The following is a 20,769-nucleotide window of genomic DNA, read 5'->3' as shown; positions in this document are numbered from 1 at the left end:
ACAGAAATAGTAGTCCAGTGGGAACCATTCCGGCCATGATGAGAAGCACCAGTCTGCTCCGATGGATGCAGCTGGGCCCAGAAGGGTACTGGCGGTGGGAGGAGGTCGGTTCATGGCTCCTGGGGCAGCTGGTCAGGCTCTGGTCTCCATCACCGGGACTGGCATCGCCTGCAGAGGCGAGTCCTCCATTGGGGACATGGTTCTTTCCTCCTGGTATGGAAATGAAGCACCTGAGCCAACGTTGGATTGCTCCCCATGGCCCGTTTTGTAGCCTGTCCTTTGTCTCACCCCGTTTTAAACTTCCCAAGGCGGGCTGGAGGGCTCAGGCTGAGCTCAGGGCTGTGAATGATGCCGGTGACCCAGGAGGCTCCATTGTGGGGTTTTATGGCACATCCATCTCTGCGTGATGGAGTTGTACCTCCTGCATCCCTTAGGGATGTGCCTCCCTCTTTGGGACAGCTGGGAGTCCACTTTCCTTGCTGCAAACCTCTCTGAGAGTGCTAAAATCCAGTGCTTGGGGTTTCATGGTGCAGGACCCAGCCAAAAAAGGGCTGAATGAAACCACCAGCTAGTGAGGGATGCCCTTTCAGATGGCCCTGGGGCTGGCATGGGGACAGTGGGTGGCACCAGGGACAGTGGGTGGCAGTGGGACAACTACTGCAGCTGCGCCATCTGCTGCACACGCAGAGAAGCTTCGGCCAAAACTGAGCGTTTTGGACTAGAAGTGACCAAAAATAATAGGCAGCCAGTTCCCAACCCCCTTCGCTTTCCCCCTTTTTTGGGCTAGATGTGCAGGCATAGCCGCTCACCTCTTCTGCCTTTTGCACCATCTCCCATGGACCAAGGAAACTTTAAATGCAACTTGATAAGCGTTGTTTAATTAACTATTAAAAAGTCTTTTTTTCTCCCATTCTGTCTTATGAGGGGGGTTTGCAGAGAGACAATAAAACAAGTGAGCTCCAGGCACTTATAAATCTGTTTTCCCAAGGGCTCTGTGAAGCATCCTCAAGGGAGTGTGAAGAACTGAGAACGTGAGGTTACTGTGTTTTGTCTCAGTTTCATAAAACTGATCTAATTTCACCCCAACAAAACCTTGAAAACATGGAAAGCTTTCCCTCAAATGGAGATCAGGCTTTGGGAAAGACTGAGAAAACAGCAATTCCAGTAAGAGGTCTGTTTTCAAGCAAATCCTTAGTACTGCAGATGTTTCAAACTGTTGTTTGGATGAAGTGTGTACCTTGAAATGCGTGAGATTTTGCGTATTATATCTCCCTTATTTGGAATTTCACTAAATAACACCCCAAACTTTGAGAATATGAAACACCAGTACTAGCCACTCTGGCAGGACTTCAAGGAAAAGCAGTTGCTCCTACTCTGGAGATTTAGGGTCCTGTTTCTTTTCTTGCAGTCAACAGTTCACAATAGTTCCTCTAGAATCCCTAATGCTGTTGGTGTGTAAATCTGGAGTAACCTCATTGAATCACTCCGGCATGAAGCTGGGGGTAATGACAGAAACAAATGGTTGCTCTTAGGAGTGATTCTACTGAAGCCTGAACCATTGCTTCTGTGAAAAGGGAGGTTCAGCTCTTACATCCCTCATCGTTCAACTAGTCTACACTCACCTGGGGTTTCTTGGGTAGGGCCCTGCTAGGAGAGACAACCTGTGCAAGGACAAAGCCGGGAGACCCGTGTGAATGGCAAGGAAGACCAGCACAGATGAAAGGAGTAATTATCCATCTCAATACCCTCCCTCCCAAGCAACCCTTGGCAGGTATATCTGATCCCTGAGTCTTTTGTGTCATGACTGGCACTTGCTGTATTGACGCTGAACTCCTGACCTTGTTTTGTCTCGTGCCACGACCTCCTGTCAAAATGGCTCTGGGTAGAGTTTCATTGCCCGGGTTACCTCGAGGTCCCAGAGGAAAGTGATCTCTCATCATTCCTCCCCAGGGAAGTAGTGGGGTCACCATTCCTGGAGGGGTTTAAAGATGCATAGATGAGGTTCTTAGGGACATGGTTTAGTGCCAGTGTTGGGTTATGGTTGGATTCAATGATCTTGAGGGTCTCTTCCAACCAAAATGATTCTATGATTCTCTATTTTTATGATTCTATGCTCTCCCATGAGTGACACGCTCTTCCTGTCTCTTCCTGACCCATGGGAGATAAATGATGTCTATGGAGATATGAGATCATGCCCAGGCTATTCTTCCATCACCTTTACCTCCCCAAAGGTGCAGCTGAGCTTGCTGCATGTTCTCTGCTTTACTTGACATGTTCAAGACAAGGGGGAAAGATCCTGTTTGGACACCCCAGGACCTGAAACACACCTGTGCCATGAGCATCTCAGGGAAGCAGTCGTGGGCTTTTTCCCAAACTCTGTTATGTAAGCACACAGCTGCAGCAGTAGTGTCTGGGGTATGGTTTCTACTTTGCTAGTACTTGCACTTTGTCCCCAGTTTTCAGGCAGGATCTGTTTAATGGTCTCCACTGATACGTGGCTAGATACAAGCTGCTTGTAACAAGATGTGCAAGTAAATAGCAAGACACAGCCCTTGCAGACCTGGAATTTGGTCCTGTTGGAAGGACAGTGCCTCTTGTTATCTCTGCTCGGACCTCCCTGCTGGGCTGTGGTCCTTGTGCATCACCTGTCTCGGCCAAAGCATCCCTAGAGATTGTCTGTCAGGGTCCCTTTTGTGCTCAGCTTTTTCAGGCTCTCTGTTTTCTGAATTCCCCTGCATTTCATATTTCACCTGCAGCTCCATGGGGTGGGAGGTTTTTGGGCCAATTCAATGTTACAGGATCATGTTAAGACTTGTGAGAGTCACTCTAACCCCTTTGATGGGGCAACTGAAACTCTGCAACAGCTTAATCTAGGATCTGATTCCCAGATCAGCAGCCAGGTCCCCACCTGTATGGCTCAGGCAGGCTTTCCCCTATCCCAGGAGCCCCCTGCCTCTGTCTAAATGGAATAATATGTCAACACTCACCTGCTAAATCCCTCTGGCTCTCTTAATTCTCTCTCCATCGTGCCTTGTGCCCTGCCCTCTGTGCCGAACAGCTCCTTTAGGACGGTTGCCAGCAGACCCCCTAATACATTTAAGTGTACATGGAGGGGTCTGTTTCCTCTGTAGGGTGGGCAGCTTTGCTCCCATAGATCTGGGCTGGTGCTCTGCAGGCTCTTAGGTGTGCTTGGCTGGAAAAAATACATTCCCTTCCATTCTCTACCACTGCATTTCCACTTTGTGTCTCTGTACACAGAGACTTTACACTGGTAGTCCTGGCTGGTGATTTACTGGTGTTAAAAACATGCCTACTACACCCTTATTTTTAAATTCATCTGAACTACTTTTGGATAATTCAATCAAGGTCTTTGAATACACATTTGGCTAATTTTGATTGATGTACAAGGAACCCCTGTGATTAAAGGTCTGGAGATACGTGCTATTTTTCTGCTATTGGAGGTAATAATTACTTCCCTTCCACAACACTTTTCACTTGAAAATTTCCAATGCCAGTCAATTTTTCTTTCCCCAGCCCTCTCTGGAGGTATCCAGGGTAATTATCTGAGTACCATGTGCGTGTGATCACACAAAATGCTTTTTTCCCCTGTGCCACTCTCTGAGCTGGATGCTGCCATGGTGGTATTTTTTGAGTCTATACTTCATATCTCAAGAATCTCCATTCAGCCTTTCCTGAGGCCACAGAAGTTGTCCCCTAAAAATCATCCAGTTCACAGGGGTTTTGATGTCAAATGTGGCAACTGAAGCACTGACATGTCTAAAGTCATATGGCCTGTTCATAGTTCAGCTAAGGATTAAGATTCTGATTTTTCCAATCTCTTGCTCTAACTGTGGAGCCAAATAAGAAGACGAAGGAAAAGAGAGAGCACTTGGTGTTACTAGTACAGACTAGAGTAAGAGGCTGTTCAAAGGGGGTTGTGGGGAATGAGAACAGTTGACATTACCGGTCCATGCCCAGTGATTCGTCATGCTGGACTTGGGCCCATGTTTTCACCATGTTTCCACCATGGGTTTGCAGGGTTTTGCTCTTTGGACTTGGGATCATTTTTTCTCTGTTTCATTGTGTGTCCCCTCTTATCTCCTAGAGCCATTCATCCTCCTTCCCCAGAGCTGAGAGCTCCTGTGTCCTCTTTACTCTTTTAGCTGAGGTGGAGCAAGGGCCATGGCTCCTAACACTTTCCTCCCACCGTTCACATTTTCTCATGTGGCATCCTCAGAAGTGACTCTCAGTGCAGGTGGCTGGACATTTTGGGGTTTCTAGAGGGACAGACTTGATGAAACCAAGTGGCTGTGTAGAGCTCACAGGGCCATTTGGAAGCTTCCACAAGTTGAGGTTGTTGTTCGTCCTTTCAGGAAGGACTGAGGAGTTGGAGAGTAAGGACTTGAGCAGGGATATGTTTCCTGTGATCTTTTCTGCAGGAATTTTGAGAGATGTCTCTCTTTACATTGAGTGGAGACTAGGAACATCTTGTAGCTCAATGCTGGGGATGGAAAGTGAATCCAGCCAAGTGATGTTGGAGAGAACCAACAAGTTGTCTGGAGCCCTTTGAAGAAAAAAAAGTATGAGTGATGGCTTTGGGTCACTAATGAAGGACCAGCTGATGGGAGATGAAAGGAGGCTTTTGGAAGGAGAAGGATTCAATGAGACACAGCTGAGCAGAGATAGCTGCTCAGGGAGTTTTGGTCTTGCTAGATGTTGGGTGATGGGAGAGTTGGTCCTTGCTGAGGTTTAGCTTTGGGATCACTGCTACCCGTTTGGGACTGGCAGATGAGAGAAGTGGTCTGTGCTAAGGTTGCCCTGAGAAGAGACATGTCCTTTGGTTAGATGTCAGGGATGAAAAGCAGAGGAACTGTTGGTAGCTCAGCAGATGAGAGAAGCCTTCAGTGGAGGAACGGAAGATGTGAATGGAAGAGACCTGATCCACTGTTTCAGTGCTGGATCAGCTTTTCAGCTGCTTGCATGAAAGGGGAGAGATGGCAGAAAGGGCAAACGTGGAGCTTTGTCCCCAGATGGTACTTCCCTTTTATCTTAGGCAACACTGGAAGATAAGCATTCACTCTTTCTGGTTGCGTTATTTATTTTATTTAAAACTTGTGGATAAACATACATTATGAAGGTTAGAAAGGCTTCAAGGGATGTTTTTTATCTGATATTGAGTTCTTAATGGGTCACCTTGGCATTGAGAAGCCTAGGAGCTGAAAGAGTCAGCAATTGAATTACAATAACCTTTGCAGAACACAAGCCTTTCAGTGGGTCTGGGACCCAGAGATATGTGGAACTTCATTATCTTGACCTTAGCCCCAGGGATGTTAATTGACAAAAAGGACTGGACAGAGAGTTTGGGCTGGCTGATTTCCTTGGAGAGCTTCTCTTTCAGGTTCCCTTTTCCCCTGGACTTGGAGATAATGTGTCCCCACCTTGTTGACAGGAATTGTGCCCAAGCGCCTGCTCCATCCACCCATCCAAACCCGTAAGTCTTAGCACAGGAGTGAGCAAAGAGCTCTGCCCCTGAGATTTCTCTGTTTTCAGTTATGGACTCACAGCCCATCACTCTCTGCCTCTCTCTGTAGTCATTTAGCAGCAGCACTTGAACAGAAAATCTTACTTGACCAGCAATATAATCTCCGGGATAGAATTTTGGATGTTTTGTTTAAAGGAAGTAGCGAAAGTACCCAAATCCTCAGCAAAGCAGGAGCTTTGTTCCGCCTCTGATACACTGTAAAGGGAAATTGCAAATGCCTCTGTATATCTCCAAAATTGAATGTGACAGGCTGTGATTGAGCTTGTTGCCCTTGCTGATGCCTGGAGCTGCACGGGGCAACCCACTACCCAAGATGTGTGTAAATGCCTGTGTTCAGATCAGTATTGTCTGCTCCAAGGAGTAGGTCCTTTTGCAGAGATGCCTGTGCTGTCCACATGTGCCCCCACCCCAGACTCTGCTGGGTGTGAAAACACATTTGGTATGTGCATGTGTTGATCTTTACATCACCCATGGCTCTTTGCTTGTGACCAGCCTGGAGAAGAGAAGCTCCAGGGAGACTTTGTGGCATTTCAGTACTTAAAAGGGGCCTATAAGATGGGGACAGACATTTTAGCAGGGCCTGTTGTGACAGGACAAGGGGCGATGGTTTTAAACTAAAGGAGTGAGATTCAGACCAGACATGGGTAAAAAATTTTTTACAGTGAGGGTGGTGAGAGCCTGGCCCAGGTTGTCCAGAGAGGTGGTAGATGAACCATCCCTGGAGACATCCCAGGCCAGGCTGAACGAGGCTCTGAGCAACCTGCGCTGGTGAAGATGTCCCTGCTCATGGCAAGAGGATTGGATTGGATGAGCTTTGAAGGTCCATTCCAACCCAAACTATTCCATGTTTCTGTGATTCTATGACCAAGACCCCGTGGCACGTTGTTGCATCTTCAGTCCAGGCTGATGGGCCGCAGTGGGCACAGTGTGTCCATATCTTGTGTGTGTCTCTTGTGCCTCCACACCCCCGTCTGTTTTGCCTGCTGGAATATTTCCCCCCATGCTGCTGTGTTGACACGTCCTCTGCTGCTCCTGCCCATCTGAGTCCTGCTGTGTGTTCTCCTGCCCGTGTGTTCATGAGGGTGCCCAGATCTACACACGTGTTTGTGCCTCATTGCCAAAGGGCAGTTGGCATCCTCTCAAGTGACACTTTGTCGTGAGGATCTGTGGGTGTCTCAAAACTCATCCCGTCTGGCCGCAGTCAAAGGGTCCTTTGTGGTCCGGCTCTGCACCCCCCACGGTGGGGTTTCCAGCCCTCTGGGTCACTGCATTCCCAGCACGGTGAGATGAGCTCATCTCTGGGAGGAATCTGTTCCTATGAACAGACACTTATAAAGGACTTGTATTCACGATCCAGCCCATGTTACAATCCATCTGGCCTCATACCATCCCATATTACTATGTGCCTCAGTTTCTGAGCAATTCTATGTAAGGATTTCTACTCCAGGCCAACTGTGTTGATAACTTTGTCTCTGGTCAGTCCTGTTCACACACACTCTGTGCTTCTGGGTATTTCTGAACCAAAAACATGCAGGGCTTTGAGCCTTTCTGGTAGTGCTACTTGTCTGAATTGCTTTTATCTACAGTTTGATCCCTGCTTAAGAGCTGACCAGAGTTAGGCAAGCATTTTGGGTTGTGCACTTCATGAACTGCCACCCATGCTTTTATACGTAAAAGTTTAATTTTCATACTGTTTTGGTATTTTTTTGACATTGTTGTTCCCTTAATCTCAGTCAGAACCCACTCAGACTGAAAGCATCTATTTAAAATCATAGAACGGTTTGTGTTGGAAATGACCTTAAAGAACATCTAGTTCCAACCCCCCCCTGCCATGGGCAGAAACACCTTCCACTGAGCCAAATTGCTCAAAGCCCTGTCCAACCTGGCCTTGAACACTTGCAGGGATGGGGCATCCACAGCTTCTCTGAGCAGCCTGTTCCAGGGCCTCATCACCCTCATGGTGAAGAATTTATACCTTCTATCTAATCTAAATCTACCTTCTTTCAGTTTAAAGTCATGACTCCTTCTCCTGTCACTACATGCCCTTGTGAAAAGTTCCTCTCCAGCTTTATTTATATTCTCTTTATTTACATTCTCTTCATGAAGAACCAGGACTGGTGGCAGTTACACAGTAAACATTTAAAAACTTGATGTCTCCTCCCCAAAATGTTGGTCATGTAAATGAAATTCCACCAGTTTCGGAGAAATGAAAATGCCTGGAGATATGTATCCTTCCTGCCATGGCCAGTGGCTTTACACACACCTGAACTCCTGCACCCTCGAAAACTAGAACAACCCCATCATGTATCAGAAGACTTACAGGGGTAATAGGTCCAGGGGATTCCCTTTCAGCTCATGCAACCGGGTGCTGTGAGGAATGGGAGATGACTTAATTGCTGTAGATTAATCATCAGTGTGCTGCAGGGAGACAGAAGCATCATCCAAAAGTCCCATTGTAGTGCACATGAATTGAGTGGCACTAGGATGACCTTTGAGATTATCCACTGGAATCATAAGTATGAGCATCCAGCAACTGAACCTCACTGTCAGCACTGAACTTTACCTCTGGGAATGTCAAATTGAAAACTCTTACTCTCCATACAGTACTGGGAGGTGCTCTATAGAGCACCTGTGGTAGGATGTGTACCTGATAAAGAAACTTATGGAAGAAGAGACACTGCTTCATTGCCAGAAGGATTGGAATGCTGTGGAGCTCAGGAAGCAGAGGCCCTACAGGCTTCTTTGGGCATGGAGCAGGGCTGTCCCATGTTCTTGCCCTCCCTTTGCTCTGGCAGAGCGGTCAAGGATGGCGGGTCTTTCCTTGTCATAGCTTCATTCTTCCAAAGCACCCTCTCAGCTGGGCAACGCTTGTAAGACCCTGAAGACAAAAGTTTGGATGTGGAGTGTTCAAATGGCCTCTTCGTTTGACCAAACACATGCCTGATGCAGAAATTAGCTCTTAGAGATGTCACTGCTGTCAGCATGACATTTTCTCGGACACATCTACAGGTCAATGCTTTGAGTGCTCTGCTTTGATTTCCACTGATAGAGGGCAAAGAATAATTTTTCAGTCTCAAATGACTTTTATTTTAGGCTGCAGGATTAGGGTAAGTGGAGAATAAGTGTTTGTGGGCAGCGAGAGCACATGCACCCCAGATGTCTGGGACCAAGGTGGCCACTGTCAGTGGAGCCAGGGCAAGGCCCAGGAGCTGTGATGCCTCATGATGAGAAATGAGGAGAAATAGCAGATTTGAGGCTCTGGCTTTTGCACTGAGTAGTACAACCCAATCTTTGGGGAGGACTGGACAGCAAAGGCCTCAGCCTCTTGCCATAGGTGAGTGCCAGCAGCCTGTTAATAGATCGCCTGGCAGGGCTTGTTGCTGAACACTGATCACTTGGCAGGCCATTACCTTGAAAAATGAGCTCTGCCGAGCCTGCCTTGTGTTGTTATAAACTAATGATTTGCATTGATTAGCACGTGGCTCATGAGTGTCTAATTTATCAATCAGGGAGCGCCAGGGGAGCCTGTGTAAACCATGCTTTCAAAAATGATGTCATCTGTCAATTGGCTCATGAATGTGAAAGCTGCATATACCTGACATGCTCTCCCTGGTGATGGAGAGAAAGGAGCTGATTGTCTCCTTCCCTTTCCCCCCATGGCCAGCTCTGTAGCTGTTTTAATTTGAGGTGAGCCCTGCAGTCCCGATACAACCTGAATGGCCACACTTGATGCTGTAGTCATTATTTTTATGATACTGGGAGCAGTGGTCATAAACCCCGTGTGTTATGTGCTGTCCAAACCCAGAAAAAAAGACTGTTTTTTTTATTTTTGTCTAATTCAGGTCATTAATCTGTTACAATGGGGACTATCTCTTGCTATGAATGTTGTTGAAGAACCACAGTGGTCATATGCCATGGGTTATGAAAGAAAGGTGACATCTGTCAGCTAGGAATTTATCTCCTGGTTTGTAAGAGACTCTGGCCCAAAGCAAAAGGTTCATTCCAGCGTATCACAGATCACTATCCGTTGTGAGACACTGACCCACCATGAAATCAGAGCACCTCGTAGCCATATCAAGTCATGCTGACCCACATCTCTCTGGAAAAGGAAAACAGACGGCCATCAACATCTTGCCCCGTACTGAACTAAGAGGAATCTTTTTGCTGCCCCAGTGAGCTGTGCTTGACCTGCAAGGAAGATCTCCTGTTCAGCAGTCAGGCACATCTCTGTTTGACCTAATTTTGCAGCCTGGCTGGATTACACAAGAGGTCAGTGGGTGACTCCTCTGCAAGGATTAAACCCTATGCTCCTGCCCTGTTGAGCCACCCATGATTCCTGCCAGAGCCCAGCTGAGAGAGGATTACAGTGCAATTATGATAGGTATTAGCCAGCAATATTCTAGGGAAGCTGTTTTCTTGAAAACCCTATGTTTGCTGTTGGGAAAAAGGGCCCTGGGAACTGTGTGGATCGAGAAGTGGAGAAGAACCGTTCTCCTTGGTTGTTGCAGTTCTGCAGCAAATAAGTCTTCCTTGCTTGCTAATCATAAGATTTAAATCTCCTGGATAAAAGGAATGTAAACCAGGAACCTGAAGGGATTGCCTTCTGCATGGGGTATTTTTGTGTGTACAACTTTGGGTCTGTGGATATAATTGAATGGGTGATCACGCAGACGCTGATGATCTTGGGACTGAGTTCTAGAGCTGAGACTTACCAGGGTAAAAGCTGGGGGACACCTGCAAGTTTAGGATGTGGGTCTCCCTTGGAAGCAAAAAGCTGAAGTTGACTGTCCTCTCCGTATCAGTTAGTATCACCACTGGTGACAGTGGCTGTCATCACGACACGTTGGGGTCTGGGTAGTATTGAAAGCGTGAGTGGTGAGAAGACTAAACACATGTTTTTCCAGGATCTTGCTCTCCATATGGCTGAATGTGCTCAGAGATCTGTATTTGGATGGGCTGGCATCGCCCCTGCAAGCAGCACTTTAAAACATCTGTACAAGAGACGAGGGAGGGCTGCTGACTATTAGGCACATGAAAGAAATGCCTCACCCCTTGCTTTTTCAATTAGTGTTTCTAAAAGCCTTTTGCATTGGTAGATAGACATGGCTATTGAAATTACATGTTTTATTAGAAATTGATCTTCTGTTAATAGGCTTTAGGTAAATTAGAATGGATAATTCCACTGGAAAACACATGCCGAAATGGAGGGAAATAGGAGGAGCATGGAGTGTCACCAGCCCCTTCCCTGTCTTTGCCGAGATCAATAGATCTACATCGTGTAACCCAAATCAATGGAAAAGCAGAAACAGATGATCATCCTAACAGCCTGACATTAGATCATGTCTGTCTGCTGTGTCTTTGCCCTCTCACCATGCTGGGAACAGCAGCCAGCAGTCTCAGAATCCGCTGGGGAACATTAGGTTCATAAACCAGGGAGGAACTGATATTGGAAAAGCAATGAAGTATTAGAGGCCCCTGTACAGTCATAAGGCTGTGGTTGGGCACTGCTCAGAGCAGCCTGGATTGATGTGCTGGACTCCAGGGCTGCTTGGATCTCCCAGAAATGAAGTTTACAGATCCTTAATCCAATAGTGAGAAATAATGATGGTGATTTCAGTGAGAAACCCTGGGAGAAGGAGAGGAAAGGAGTACTGCGTCCAGCTCTGGAGCCTTCAATACAGGACGGACATGGACCTGTTGGAGAGGGGCCAGAGGAGCCACAGAAATGACCCAAGGCTGGAACAGCTCTGCTGGGAGGACAGGCTGAGAGAGTTGGGGTGCTCAGCTGCAGAAGAGAAGCTCTGGGGAGACCTTAGTGTGGCCTTTCCAGACTTAAAAAGGTCTGATAAGAAAGATGAAGACAGACTTCTCAGCAGGACCTCTTGCAATAGGATATGGGGTGATGGTTTTAAACTAAAAGAGCAGAGATCCAGGCCAGACATGGAGAGGAAATTTTTTACAGTGAGGGTAGTGAGAGCCTGGCCCAGGTTACCCAGAGAGGTGGTGGATGCCCCATCCCTGGAGACATCCCAGGCCAGGCTGGATGGGGCTCTGAGCAACCTGAGCTGGTGAAGATGTCCCTGCTCATGGCACGGGTGGCACTGGATGAGCTTTGAAGGTCCCTTCAACCCAAACTATCCTGTGACAAAGAAGGGAGAGGACATGGAGAGGAAATTTTTTACAGTGAGGGTAGTGAGAGCCTGGCCCAGGTTACCCAGAGAGGTGGTGGATGCCCCATCCCTGGAGACATCCCAGGCCAGGCTGGATGGGGCTCTGAGCAACCTGAGCTGGTGAAGATGTCCCTGCTCATGGCACGGGTGGCACTGGATGAGCTTTGAAGGTCCCTTCAACCCAAACTATCCTGTGACAAAGAAGGGATTCCTCAAGATATGGGGAGGACTGAGATTGTCCTACCAGCTGAGGCTTTCCCTGCCCAAAAGATTTCCTCTCCTTTTAGAGACAGTGCCACAGCCATGTTCCCTCCTTTGCACCCAGGAGGAGGCAGCAAGGATAAATTCTGAGGTCTACGAGTCTTTGCCTTTGAAATCCACCCTTGCAATCTTCCTGGCAGCCACTTAATTGCCTCCCTTGGGAACTGGAGTAATTTCATGGCCAAAATAAACCACCAGCATGACTTGAGCAGGAGCTGCTGGGTCAGTGGCTGGAAGCATTGGGGCTTGCAATGATGAATTCCCTTTACCTTCATCAGCCCAGGGGCTGCTGATGCTGCACAAAAGAGAAAGATGGGGAGGGATGGGTTGGCTGAGTGAGCCATGGTTCACCAGTTCCTATTCCACTTAGTTATTAATTTAATTATTTGTAATGACTATCATCCCAAACAGCGTCTGCTCCTGCTGTCTGTCTGGCCAACCATTGTGATCCTGCTCCTGATCACGCTCAGGAGCCCTGGATGGGTTTCAAGTGCTTTATACAAAGGAGTTAATGGAGAGGGTCTCATTTTGACACTGGTGGGCCAGGAGTGATGCTCTGGGCAGGAGGTGATGGGTTTAGAGTAGGAAACAGCTGAGCTTAGTTGGCATAGTGGGCAGCTCAAGCTGTGGGGAGAATAAAATAGAGGTGAGGTGGTAACAGGAGTCCTCATTCAGGAATGTGTTTCTGAAGTGAATCTGAAGAAAATTTTGAAGATAATAAGCTGTCTGTCCTTAATTTGCTGTGATTCACATAGCAGAGCAGTTTTAAAGTATATGAACTGGGTTTTTCTTGGATGAAACAAAACTGGATGATGTTAATACACTCCAAACACTGATTTGGTCTACAGGGTCAGGCTATATAGGGTCTGAAGCAAACCTCCTGCAGCACATCAAAAATGCATACTGGATTTTAGCAGAAACAGTGTCCCTTTACAGATAACTCCTGTTACACTGTGCTATTTGCTGAGGTAGACATACAGTTTGGGAGAGGGTTTTCCAGCTCTGCTGCTGGGTTTATCCTCCAACAATGGCACTAAGTGCTTGTTAACACCAATTCCTTCTTTGTCCTCCATCCCCACTGCTTTTTCTTTGACCCTTTTGAGTTTATACCCAAGATTTGGAGGGGTTTCTTGTGTATCTTGTTTGCATAACTGTACAATCCCAAACTCTAAAACTCATCTCCCTCTTTGAAGTGTGATTGAGGCATCTACCACCAGCTTGCCTGGGAGACTGTGCTCAAGCATCAGCCTCCTGTGGACCCCACAGCATCTGGGGAGACCAGATAATGCAGAAAAGCATCAGTTGAGAGATGGAAGGTATCTTTTACCTTCTTTCATCTACCAGACCCATGGGCTGCTTGCCAGGATGCCTGTAGGGCTAGCCATGGCCAGAGTGAGAGCTCAGGGAAGGCCAGAGCCTGTGTCTTTAAAGATTAATAGTGTTGTTTGCTCATTAAGGAGATCATTTTGAAGCCAGCTCTAGCCAGAACATTCGAGTGCAAGCATCTGTTTGCTACTGGGAGAGAGTATTTATTGTCTGATACTTCAATGGATGTAAATAAACAGCCAGACCCAGATAATGTTCAGACAAACAAACAAACAGCTGCCAGAATAGGTCCCCTGGTAGTTGACCTTCGGGAAGCATCATGCTGATGTTTTAATAGCAGCCGGCTTTGCAGAATGAAGCCCAGTGAGTGCAGCCTTCCAGGAAACAGGATTAATGTTGAGCCTGAGAACACTGGTCCCTGGGAGCTCTGCACATGTGTGTAGGGTTAAAGGAGGGCAGGGGAACTTGGGGTGATGAGCGGATCATCTTGTGGTCCAAGGAGCATGTTTCTGTCCAGGACAGATGTGTATGCAGCTGGAACAGGTATTGCTGTGGTAGAGGTGATGAGTGTGTTTGTGATGAGTGAGTTTGCACACCTCTTTTTGTGGTGGTCTGAGAATTTTGAGATGTGTTTATGGTCCTGGAACCCTCTCTATCACTTCTTGGTCTCCTCCCTCTTGCCTTGCAGAGGTGCCCGTGGTTCACAGGCAGTTTCAAGGAGAAATCCCCACTGGACTGTCAGGCTCTAATCCCACAGCTTAATAGGAACATCTTGAATATAAGAATATCCACACTTCAGTCAGAAGAAAACCAGACCAGCACTCAGCTCCACCTGGGGCTTGTGGCTGATGCTGGCAAAGAAGAGCAGGAACAGAGCAAACTGCTGATGTGTGCTTCAGATTCCCTGAAACTGGCAACTTGGGCAGCTTTCTGAGCAGAGATTGTGCTTGTGTCCCTGACTTTAGTGACGTTTGCTTGCAGGTTTTGATGAGAATCATCTAATTTTCCCTTCACAGGCTCTTCTTTTGATTTTTTTTTCTAACCAAATTGTCCTGGTTCTAGTGGGTGTCTGGGAGCCAGGAATAAATCTCTCTCCAAGAGAAATTGCCGCCGTGTTGTTTGATGCTCAGGACTGAAAAGAATGTGCAGGAAAGGTAGAGATCCTCTGGGCTCTGTGCCTGGGCTCAAACATAAGAAAGCCAGAGTTTAAGACAGGTAAAGGGATGGTTTAAGTTACGGGCCAGACTTCTGGCTGCAAGCTACAATAATCACCTCTTTGCTGGCGCAGGGTTTGCATGGTCTGTGCAGCATGGGTTAATGTCTGCCAGACTTTCTGGCCTTCTGATTTTTCTTTTTCTTTAGCTACTAGCTTTAACTAGAGAGATTTCTGCACTTATTGTTGGTTTTGGGCTGGGTGTGCATGACTGCACATGTGTGTGTTTGCACACGTACACTGGAATGAGCCCTATTCCTCCCTCTCTCCCCCTCTGCAAAATAATGACTTTGCAGGCAATTAGGCTAGCAATGTCTGTTAAATCGCTTCCGAGTATCTCTGTTTTTCTAGTGTGAAACCTCTGCAATCTTTTACTTGCACTGAATGCATAGGGGACATCCCTGGAGGCTGTGTCTATGTGGTTTGTTAACTCCAGTTGGCTATTTCTTCAGCCGGCCTCTTCCATCTTTGAGCTCTTTCTCCTCTAATGGGGCCTGGCAAAGGCTGAGGATGGTGACTGAGCCCTGGGGTGATAATTGGCTGCTTACTTATCTGGTGGCCTGCAGATCTGACCCTGGCGATGCTGAAAAATCAAGGTCAAAGCAGTAAAGACATAAGGTTTGTTTAGCATAGTGATCAGCAGAGAGAGAGGAAAGGCTGAACGAGTTGGGGTTGTTGACCCTGGAGAAGAGAAGGCTCTGGAGAGACATTATTGCGGCCTTTCCACACTTAAAAGGGACCTATAAGAAAGAGGGGGACAGACTTTTTAGCAGTGCCTGTTGCAACAGGACAAGGGGTGATGGTTTTAAACTAAAGGAGAGGAGATTCAAGCTGGACATGAGGAAAAAACTTTTTATGCTGAGGGTGGTGAAACACTGGCCCAGGTTGGCCAGAGAAGTGGTGGATGTCCCATCCCTGCGGACATTCCAGGCCAGGCTGGATGGGGCTCTGAGCAACCTGAGCTGGTGAAGATGTCCCTGCCCATGGCAGGGGTTGGACTGAATGAGCTTTGAAGGTCCCTGCCAACCTAAACTCTTCTATAATTCTATGATTTCTCAACGTGAAGCACTTTCTGTTTCCTTCCTTTCTCCTGACTCTCATGGGTGAATCATATCAGTGTCCACTTCCAAGAAGAGGGACTTGAAGGAGCTGAATTCATCCATTATGGGTCATGGACATGAGCAACCCCTTTCCTCGCAGGTGGTCAGGGCCAGTGGGAAGCACAGATGGAGCTGAGCTTCAGGCTCTGACCTCTTTGTGTGTCAACACTGTGGAGTATGCTGCTGTCACCACCAGATCCATCCAGATGACAAAATAACTGCAAATCCCCTGGTGTCCTTTGGCTAGCCCCACAGCCAATACCTTCTTATGCACACACTTCTGCATAGGTTGAGCATACTGAGGGGTAGCACATATGATCTGAGCATCCCTGAGTACCCTCTACACTCTTTGCTGTCACAGATAGCTCCTCTAACTCCTCTCTGCCTCATTTTTCCTATCCATCTATAGAGAATAAAGTTTCGTCTTTGTTATACAGCAGGTAGGGAGATGGAGGAAGGACAAAGATAAGAATCTGTATATCACTGCTACCCTTTGCTCAGACCAACTTTCCAGACCTTTTGTCATTCCCTCTCTCTCTTTTTCTTTGCCTTTCTAACGTATGATTCAGGCTCATTTTCTTGGCTTGGAAGGTTGATACAGAAGGAATAAGTTCATGGACTGTGCCAGGGAACAGTGAGAATGGGTCTTGATACTCTAAATTCTCGATAGCTTGTTATTTCTTTTGGGTGGGAAGAATGTCTTTTGCTCAGCTATCAAACTGCACAAGTGCAAACCAGGGGCTGGAAGACTTTGGTCTGCCTTTGGTCGGGAAGGTATGGAAATCATGACGTAGAGCACGAAGCAGACCTACTACAACTTTGTGTCTTATAGAGAAGGATACTGTAATATTTGTGTTGCTGCAGGATAGAAGATTTTCTGAAAGCGAAAGGCAACACATTGAAAACATAGCAAAGTAGATAGGCAATGTGGATGCATCTCTGAAATATGTGGCCGTTAGGTTTGCTGAAGTACAGAGTCTCACAAGATCCAGAAGGACCCAACATACTTGTGGAGAGATAGATTATCCTGAATTGTGATTATACTATTGAAAATTATTACAAGACTTTTTTTGAAATGGATCTCTAGAAATCTGGTTTAGTTTGGGTAAAGGAAACTCTCATGCTTTGTGCAATTTCTTCTGTATCACGGGGTCACCATCAGGGATAGACTGGGACTGTACATCTGGCTCCTTCTCATAATTCCCGTTATTGATGTTCCCAAGTGACACCCTGTTATGAGATGTGGCTGGAATCACAAGGTGCCATATTTGTGCAGGACTGATTTCAAGATCTGATATATGTAATCAACAAGAGAAATAGTCTGTGTTGTATTGTACACTCCACAATAATATATTGCCCCATGGAATATTAGCAATAAGAACAATAATACTGTCTGACTAGCACTGGAGTGAGTCAGCCCTCAGCCCTGGAGTCTCTAGAGTGGTTTTTTTTTTATATCTTTTGCTCATCATCACTACAAATTCTGCCCTTTGTGGCATCATTTTAATTTGAGTAGATTTGTCCAGGCAATGACAGTAGCACAGTGATAGTGCCAGATAAAAGCGAGCAGGCTCTGTATTGTTCTTCTACAGTGCTCCTGGGTTGATGGGACCAGCAGAGCAGTTAAACCTGCTTTATCCTTTAAGTGAGAACTCAGGGAAAATGTTCACTTTGTGATGACAGTGGTTGTTGTCCAAAAGACCTGGACCACAATGCACTTCCCCAATGATTATTCTACAGTCTCCACGGGAAGACTAAAAATACTCATGTTCTCTCCCTGCTTTTGTTTTTGTTCTGCAGATCCGTGTGGACGGCACCACCAAGAACACACTGGAGTATGAGATTGTGCAGGTGGTGGATACCGGCCCCATATTACGGGATATGGCCTTCTCAGTGGATCATGAACACCTCTACATCATGTCTGAGAAGCAGGTAAGAAACTCCATTAGACCATGGTGCTCTGAAAGCTTTTAGCTTGATCACGGTACGGGCATCAGAATTGCATGTGAGGTTCTGACAATGAACACAGTTACTACCAAGATGTGCTCCATTGTTGATCTCATGATTTTTCATGCTTAGAAAACATTACATTTATATATCAATGCAATTTTTGAGGGGCCAGGGACAAAGAAATAAGGGGGTAGAAACCACCCCCAGCATTGCTTAATGCAATAAACTTCACACTGGCTACATGGCAAGGAGTTGCTACTGCATCTGCAGCATATCACATGGCTCTCCACTTCCATTCAAACTGTGGCTACATCTGCCACAGATATGGATAAACATAGTGCTGAATCATTCGACTCCAACCGGAGTATTTGGAGAAGCTGGAACCTCTTTGAGACATTGGGAACGAGAGCGTAGGACGCTGTCTGACAGGGTGTGAGTCAAGTTTAGCATGATGTTCCTGTTGTGCCATTAGTATTATTATTGAAAATACAAATACATTCCAGGGAAGGACAAATCTGAGTGTTCAAGCTGGAAGTCCAGCTGATTTCAGCAGAGCTCTTGGCCTTAGGAATTTGCTGCTTGGGCTGGGAGGAGGAAATAATTTTGCATGAAGGAATTCATTGTACATAATTAATCTTGTCGACATGCAGGGACTTGAAATACCATAACTGGTTGATTCATGAGTGCTTGTGAGGAGCTTTAAATCTCCAAACAAAAGGGAGCAACGAGAGATTTTGGTAGGGTGATGGCAGGTGCCATACAGTGAAACCTCAGTGAAGGCCACTGGCCCAAGTGTAATATTTTCACCCATACATTAGTGTTCAATGATTCATTGAGCAACTATTACCCACCTGGCCTTGGACCACCTAAGTGGCACCAAACATAAAACGCCCACTTGATATGCTTTCTATTGCCTCCTTGAATTTATTGGAGGATGCCTACACGTTCCAGTAGCACTTTCAAAGCAGTGTGATCTTCTCCCAGTATCGCCCAGTTCCCTAACACCAAGATCCCCCTCCAAATGTTGTGTGTTGTGCTCTGACCCTCTGACAGCACAGTCAACATTCTCCAGGATGGAGATTGACCACAGTATCCCCCCTTCTCACCCACCCTCGTGGCAGTTTTCCTACCCATTAATTCCTGCCTTAAAAAAAAAAACCACAATAATCAATAATTGTTCCCAGTTTACTTGCCATGATTTTATAGACCCTCCACACATCCTCTTCAGGTTGCTCTTTTCTAGGCCGTGGTTAACATTGAAATTATTAGCCTTTTTACCTAAGCTAGCAGAAGTTTTCTCCTGGCCCATAGGACAGGGGATGCATGTGGTTTTTGGAGGGAGGTGTTTAGCAGGGTTGTTGTGGTCCAGGAGCTCGGATCTGTCAGGCTGAATATCCTTCTCTCTATGCAAAGCCAGTGGGTTATAGTTTCCAATCTATGACTGCCATTTCTTCTGCTTGCATAATTTTATTTTAAATGTTTTTTGTCTCTGACCCTCTTCCTGAGCTAAGGACATGTATACTTCAAATTTGGAGTGGGGAACAGTTCTGTACATTAATCTTTATTAAAAAAACTGTGAGAGGTTGATAACTCAGAAGAAAATATGTGATGACATAGCTGGGATTTATTTCTCATCTGCTCCACGCTGGGCAAGAATGGGATGTCACCTTTTGGGATGGGGTGGGAAGTAGAGGCAGGTGATGTTTGTGATTTCCTGCAAGACTTCCATCAAGACACTGTTCCTCTTTCTCATCCTTTACTCTGCTGGTCTTTTCTTCTTTGAGCAGGATGGGGCTCCATACATGGTCAAAGCCCTTGAGCATGATGATACACCAATAATCAATCCATGCTGGAGTGTTCTTTTTGCGCAGACCCATTTAGCAAGAGGCCACCTCAGATAACATTGTTGGTTCTGTGGAGCCATTCAGATTTACAGAGACAAGATGTTTAGGTCTATTGAGCTGGTTGGTCTTGTTACACCTGGGAGCTGTCTTCATTCTCTCTAGGAGAGGTCAATGGGACAACACTGTGCATTCACTCACTTCCTTAAAAAACTGAAATATGGAACAAGAGGAGCAATTTGTTTTTCTTCCAGAAACTTCCAAGAACATACTCTTGCTGCTATGTTGACTACCTGATGATTACAACATGAACAGACTCATTTTGTGGCTGGCTACACCAAAACACAAGCTTAGGCAGGTGTTTTTTAGAGCCACAAGTTGTTGGTGAAGCTCCATGGAGAACCCAGGAGCCCTGAGTCTCCTGTCATTTATTCAATCATCCCTACCCACCCATTTTTGAAGTCCAAGAGTATCTGTATGAGAGAGGTTAGCAAAAAGGCCATGGACTGTTATTATTTAAAATCTGATCCAATTTCGTGAAACACTCAACACTACACAAGCCTTTGCCCGTCTCTGATTTTATCTGTGATGTAGCAAGCAATGTGAATGACAGCACTGCTGTCACGGCAATACAGTCACTATCTGTGTGCTCATGATATAACACACTTCAAGTGCTCGAATGAATTAACATTAATAGGGCCTCGGTAGCTGAGGGTGGGTGCAAGGGTTTGCCTTTGCTGGAGGCAGGTCTATGAATGTCATGGAGGAGTGCAGGCTGACCCTGGGGAGGATAAATCTCATCCGCTGTAAAAGTCATGTACAGTTCTTGTCATAAATGGATGAAACTGACTTATCAGAGGTTTTCGCTGCCCATGAAAATCCCTTGGTATTGTGAGGTCTGTGGAGATGAGAGACAGGAGGGTGATGGCTCGACCTGACCTTTCCAAAGGCAGGCAGGCACCAGGACTGGGCTTGTCCCTGGGGAAGGAGGAGGTTTTTCCTCCTTCTGTCTCCTGGGCTCAACCCTGCCTGTACCCTGGAGATAAGAGTGGTTTTGTTGGGTGTGTAGCTGCTCCATTAAAAGCAATTTTCCCAGGCTCAGCTCCATCACTCATCAGACCTCAACAGGAATGGAAGCCCCAATGATAAAGCCAATTTCTCCATCTTCTCCCAGTCTTATCATGGCTCTGACAGTCCCAGCAAGTATTGTTCTTGCCACACACCGAACTATTCTGCAATGGGTTTAGGACTCAGCTCAGCGAGGTATCCTTTAACTTGAAACACCTTCAAAAAGCTGTCACCATAAACCTGGCTGCAAGAAGAGGCTTTCTCATGCTGCCAAAAAATATGTCCCCTGGCCTTTTTA

The 20,769-nt window shown here is 46.5% G+C and overlaps 1 protein-coding gene across 3 annotated transcripts in view; it reads left to right on the top strand.

Annotated features, from left to right (window-relative positions):
• PLXNA4 (plexin A4) overlaps positions 1–20,769 on the top strand; it is a 490,888-nt gene that overhangs the window by 228,159 nt on the left and 241,960 nt on the right. For all 3 annotated transcript variants that reach the window (XM_065049321.1, XM_005509327.3, XM_065049322.1), the window contains exon 4: positions 17,413–17,544. In XM_065049321.1, the coding sequence (XP_064905393.1) occupies positions 17,413–17,544 (132 nt within the window). The remainder of the gene's footprint in view (positions 1–17,412; positions 17,545–20,769) is intronic.

This window comes from Columba livia, chromosome 1 (genome assembly GCF_036013475.1).
Source record: "Columba livia isolate bColLiv1 breed racing homer chromosome 1, bColLiv1.pat.W.v2, whole genome shotgun sequence".
Lineage (NCBI taxonomy): Eukaryota > Metazoa > Chordata > Aves > Columbiformes > Columbidae > Columba > Columba livia.
The sequence above is the reverse complement of the archived record's forward strand: the minus strand, read 5'-3'. Positions and strand labels throughout refer to the sequence as shown.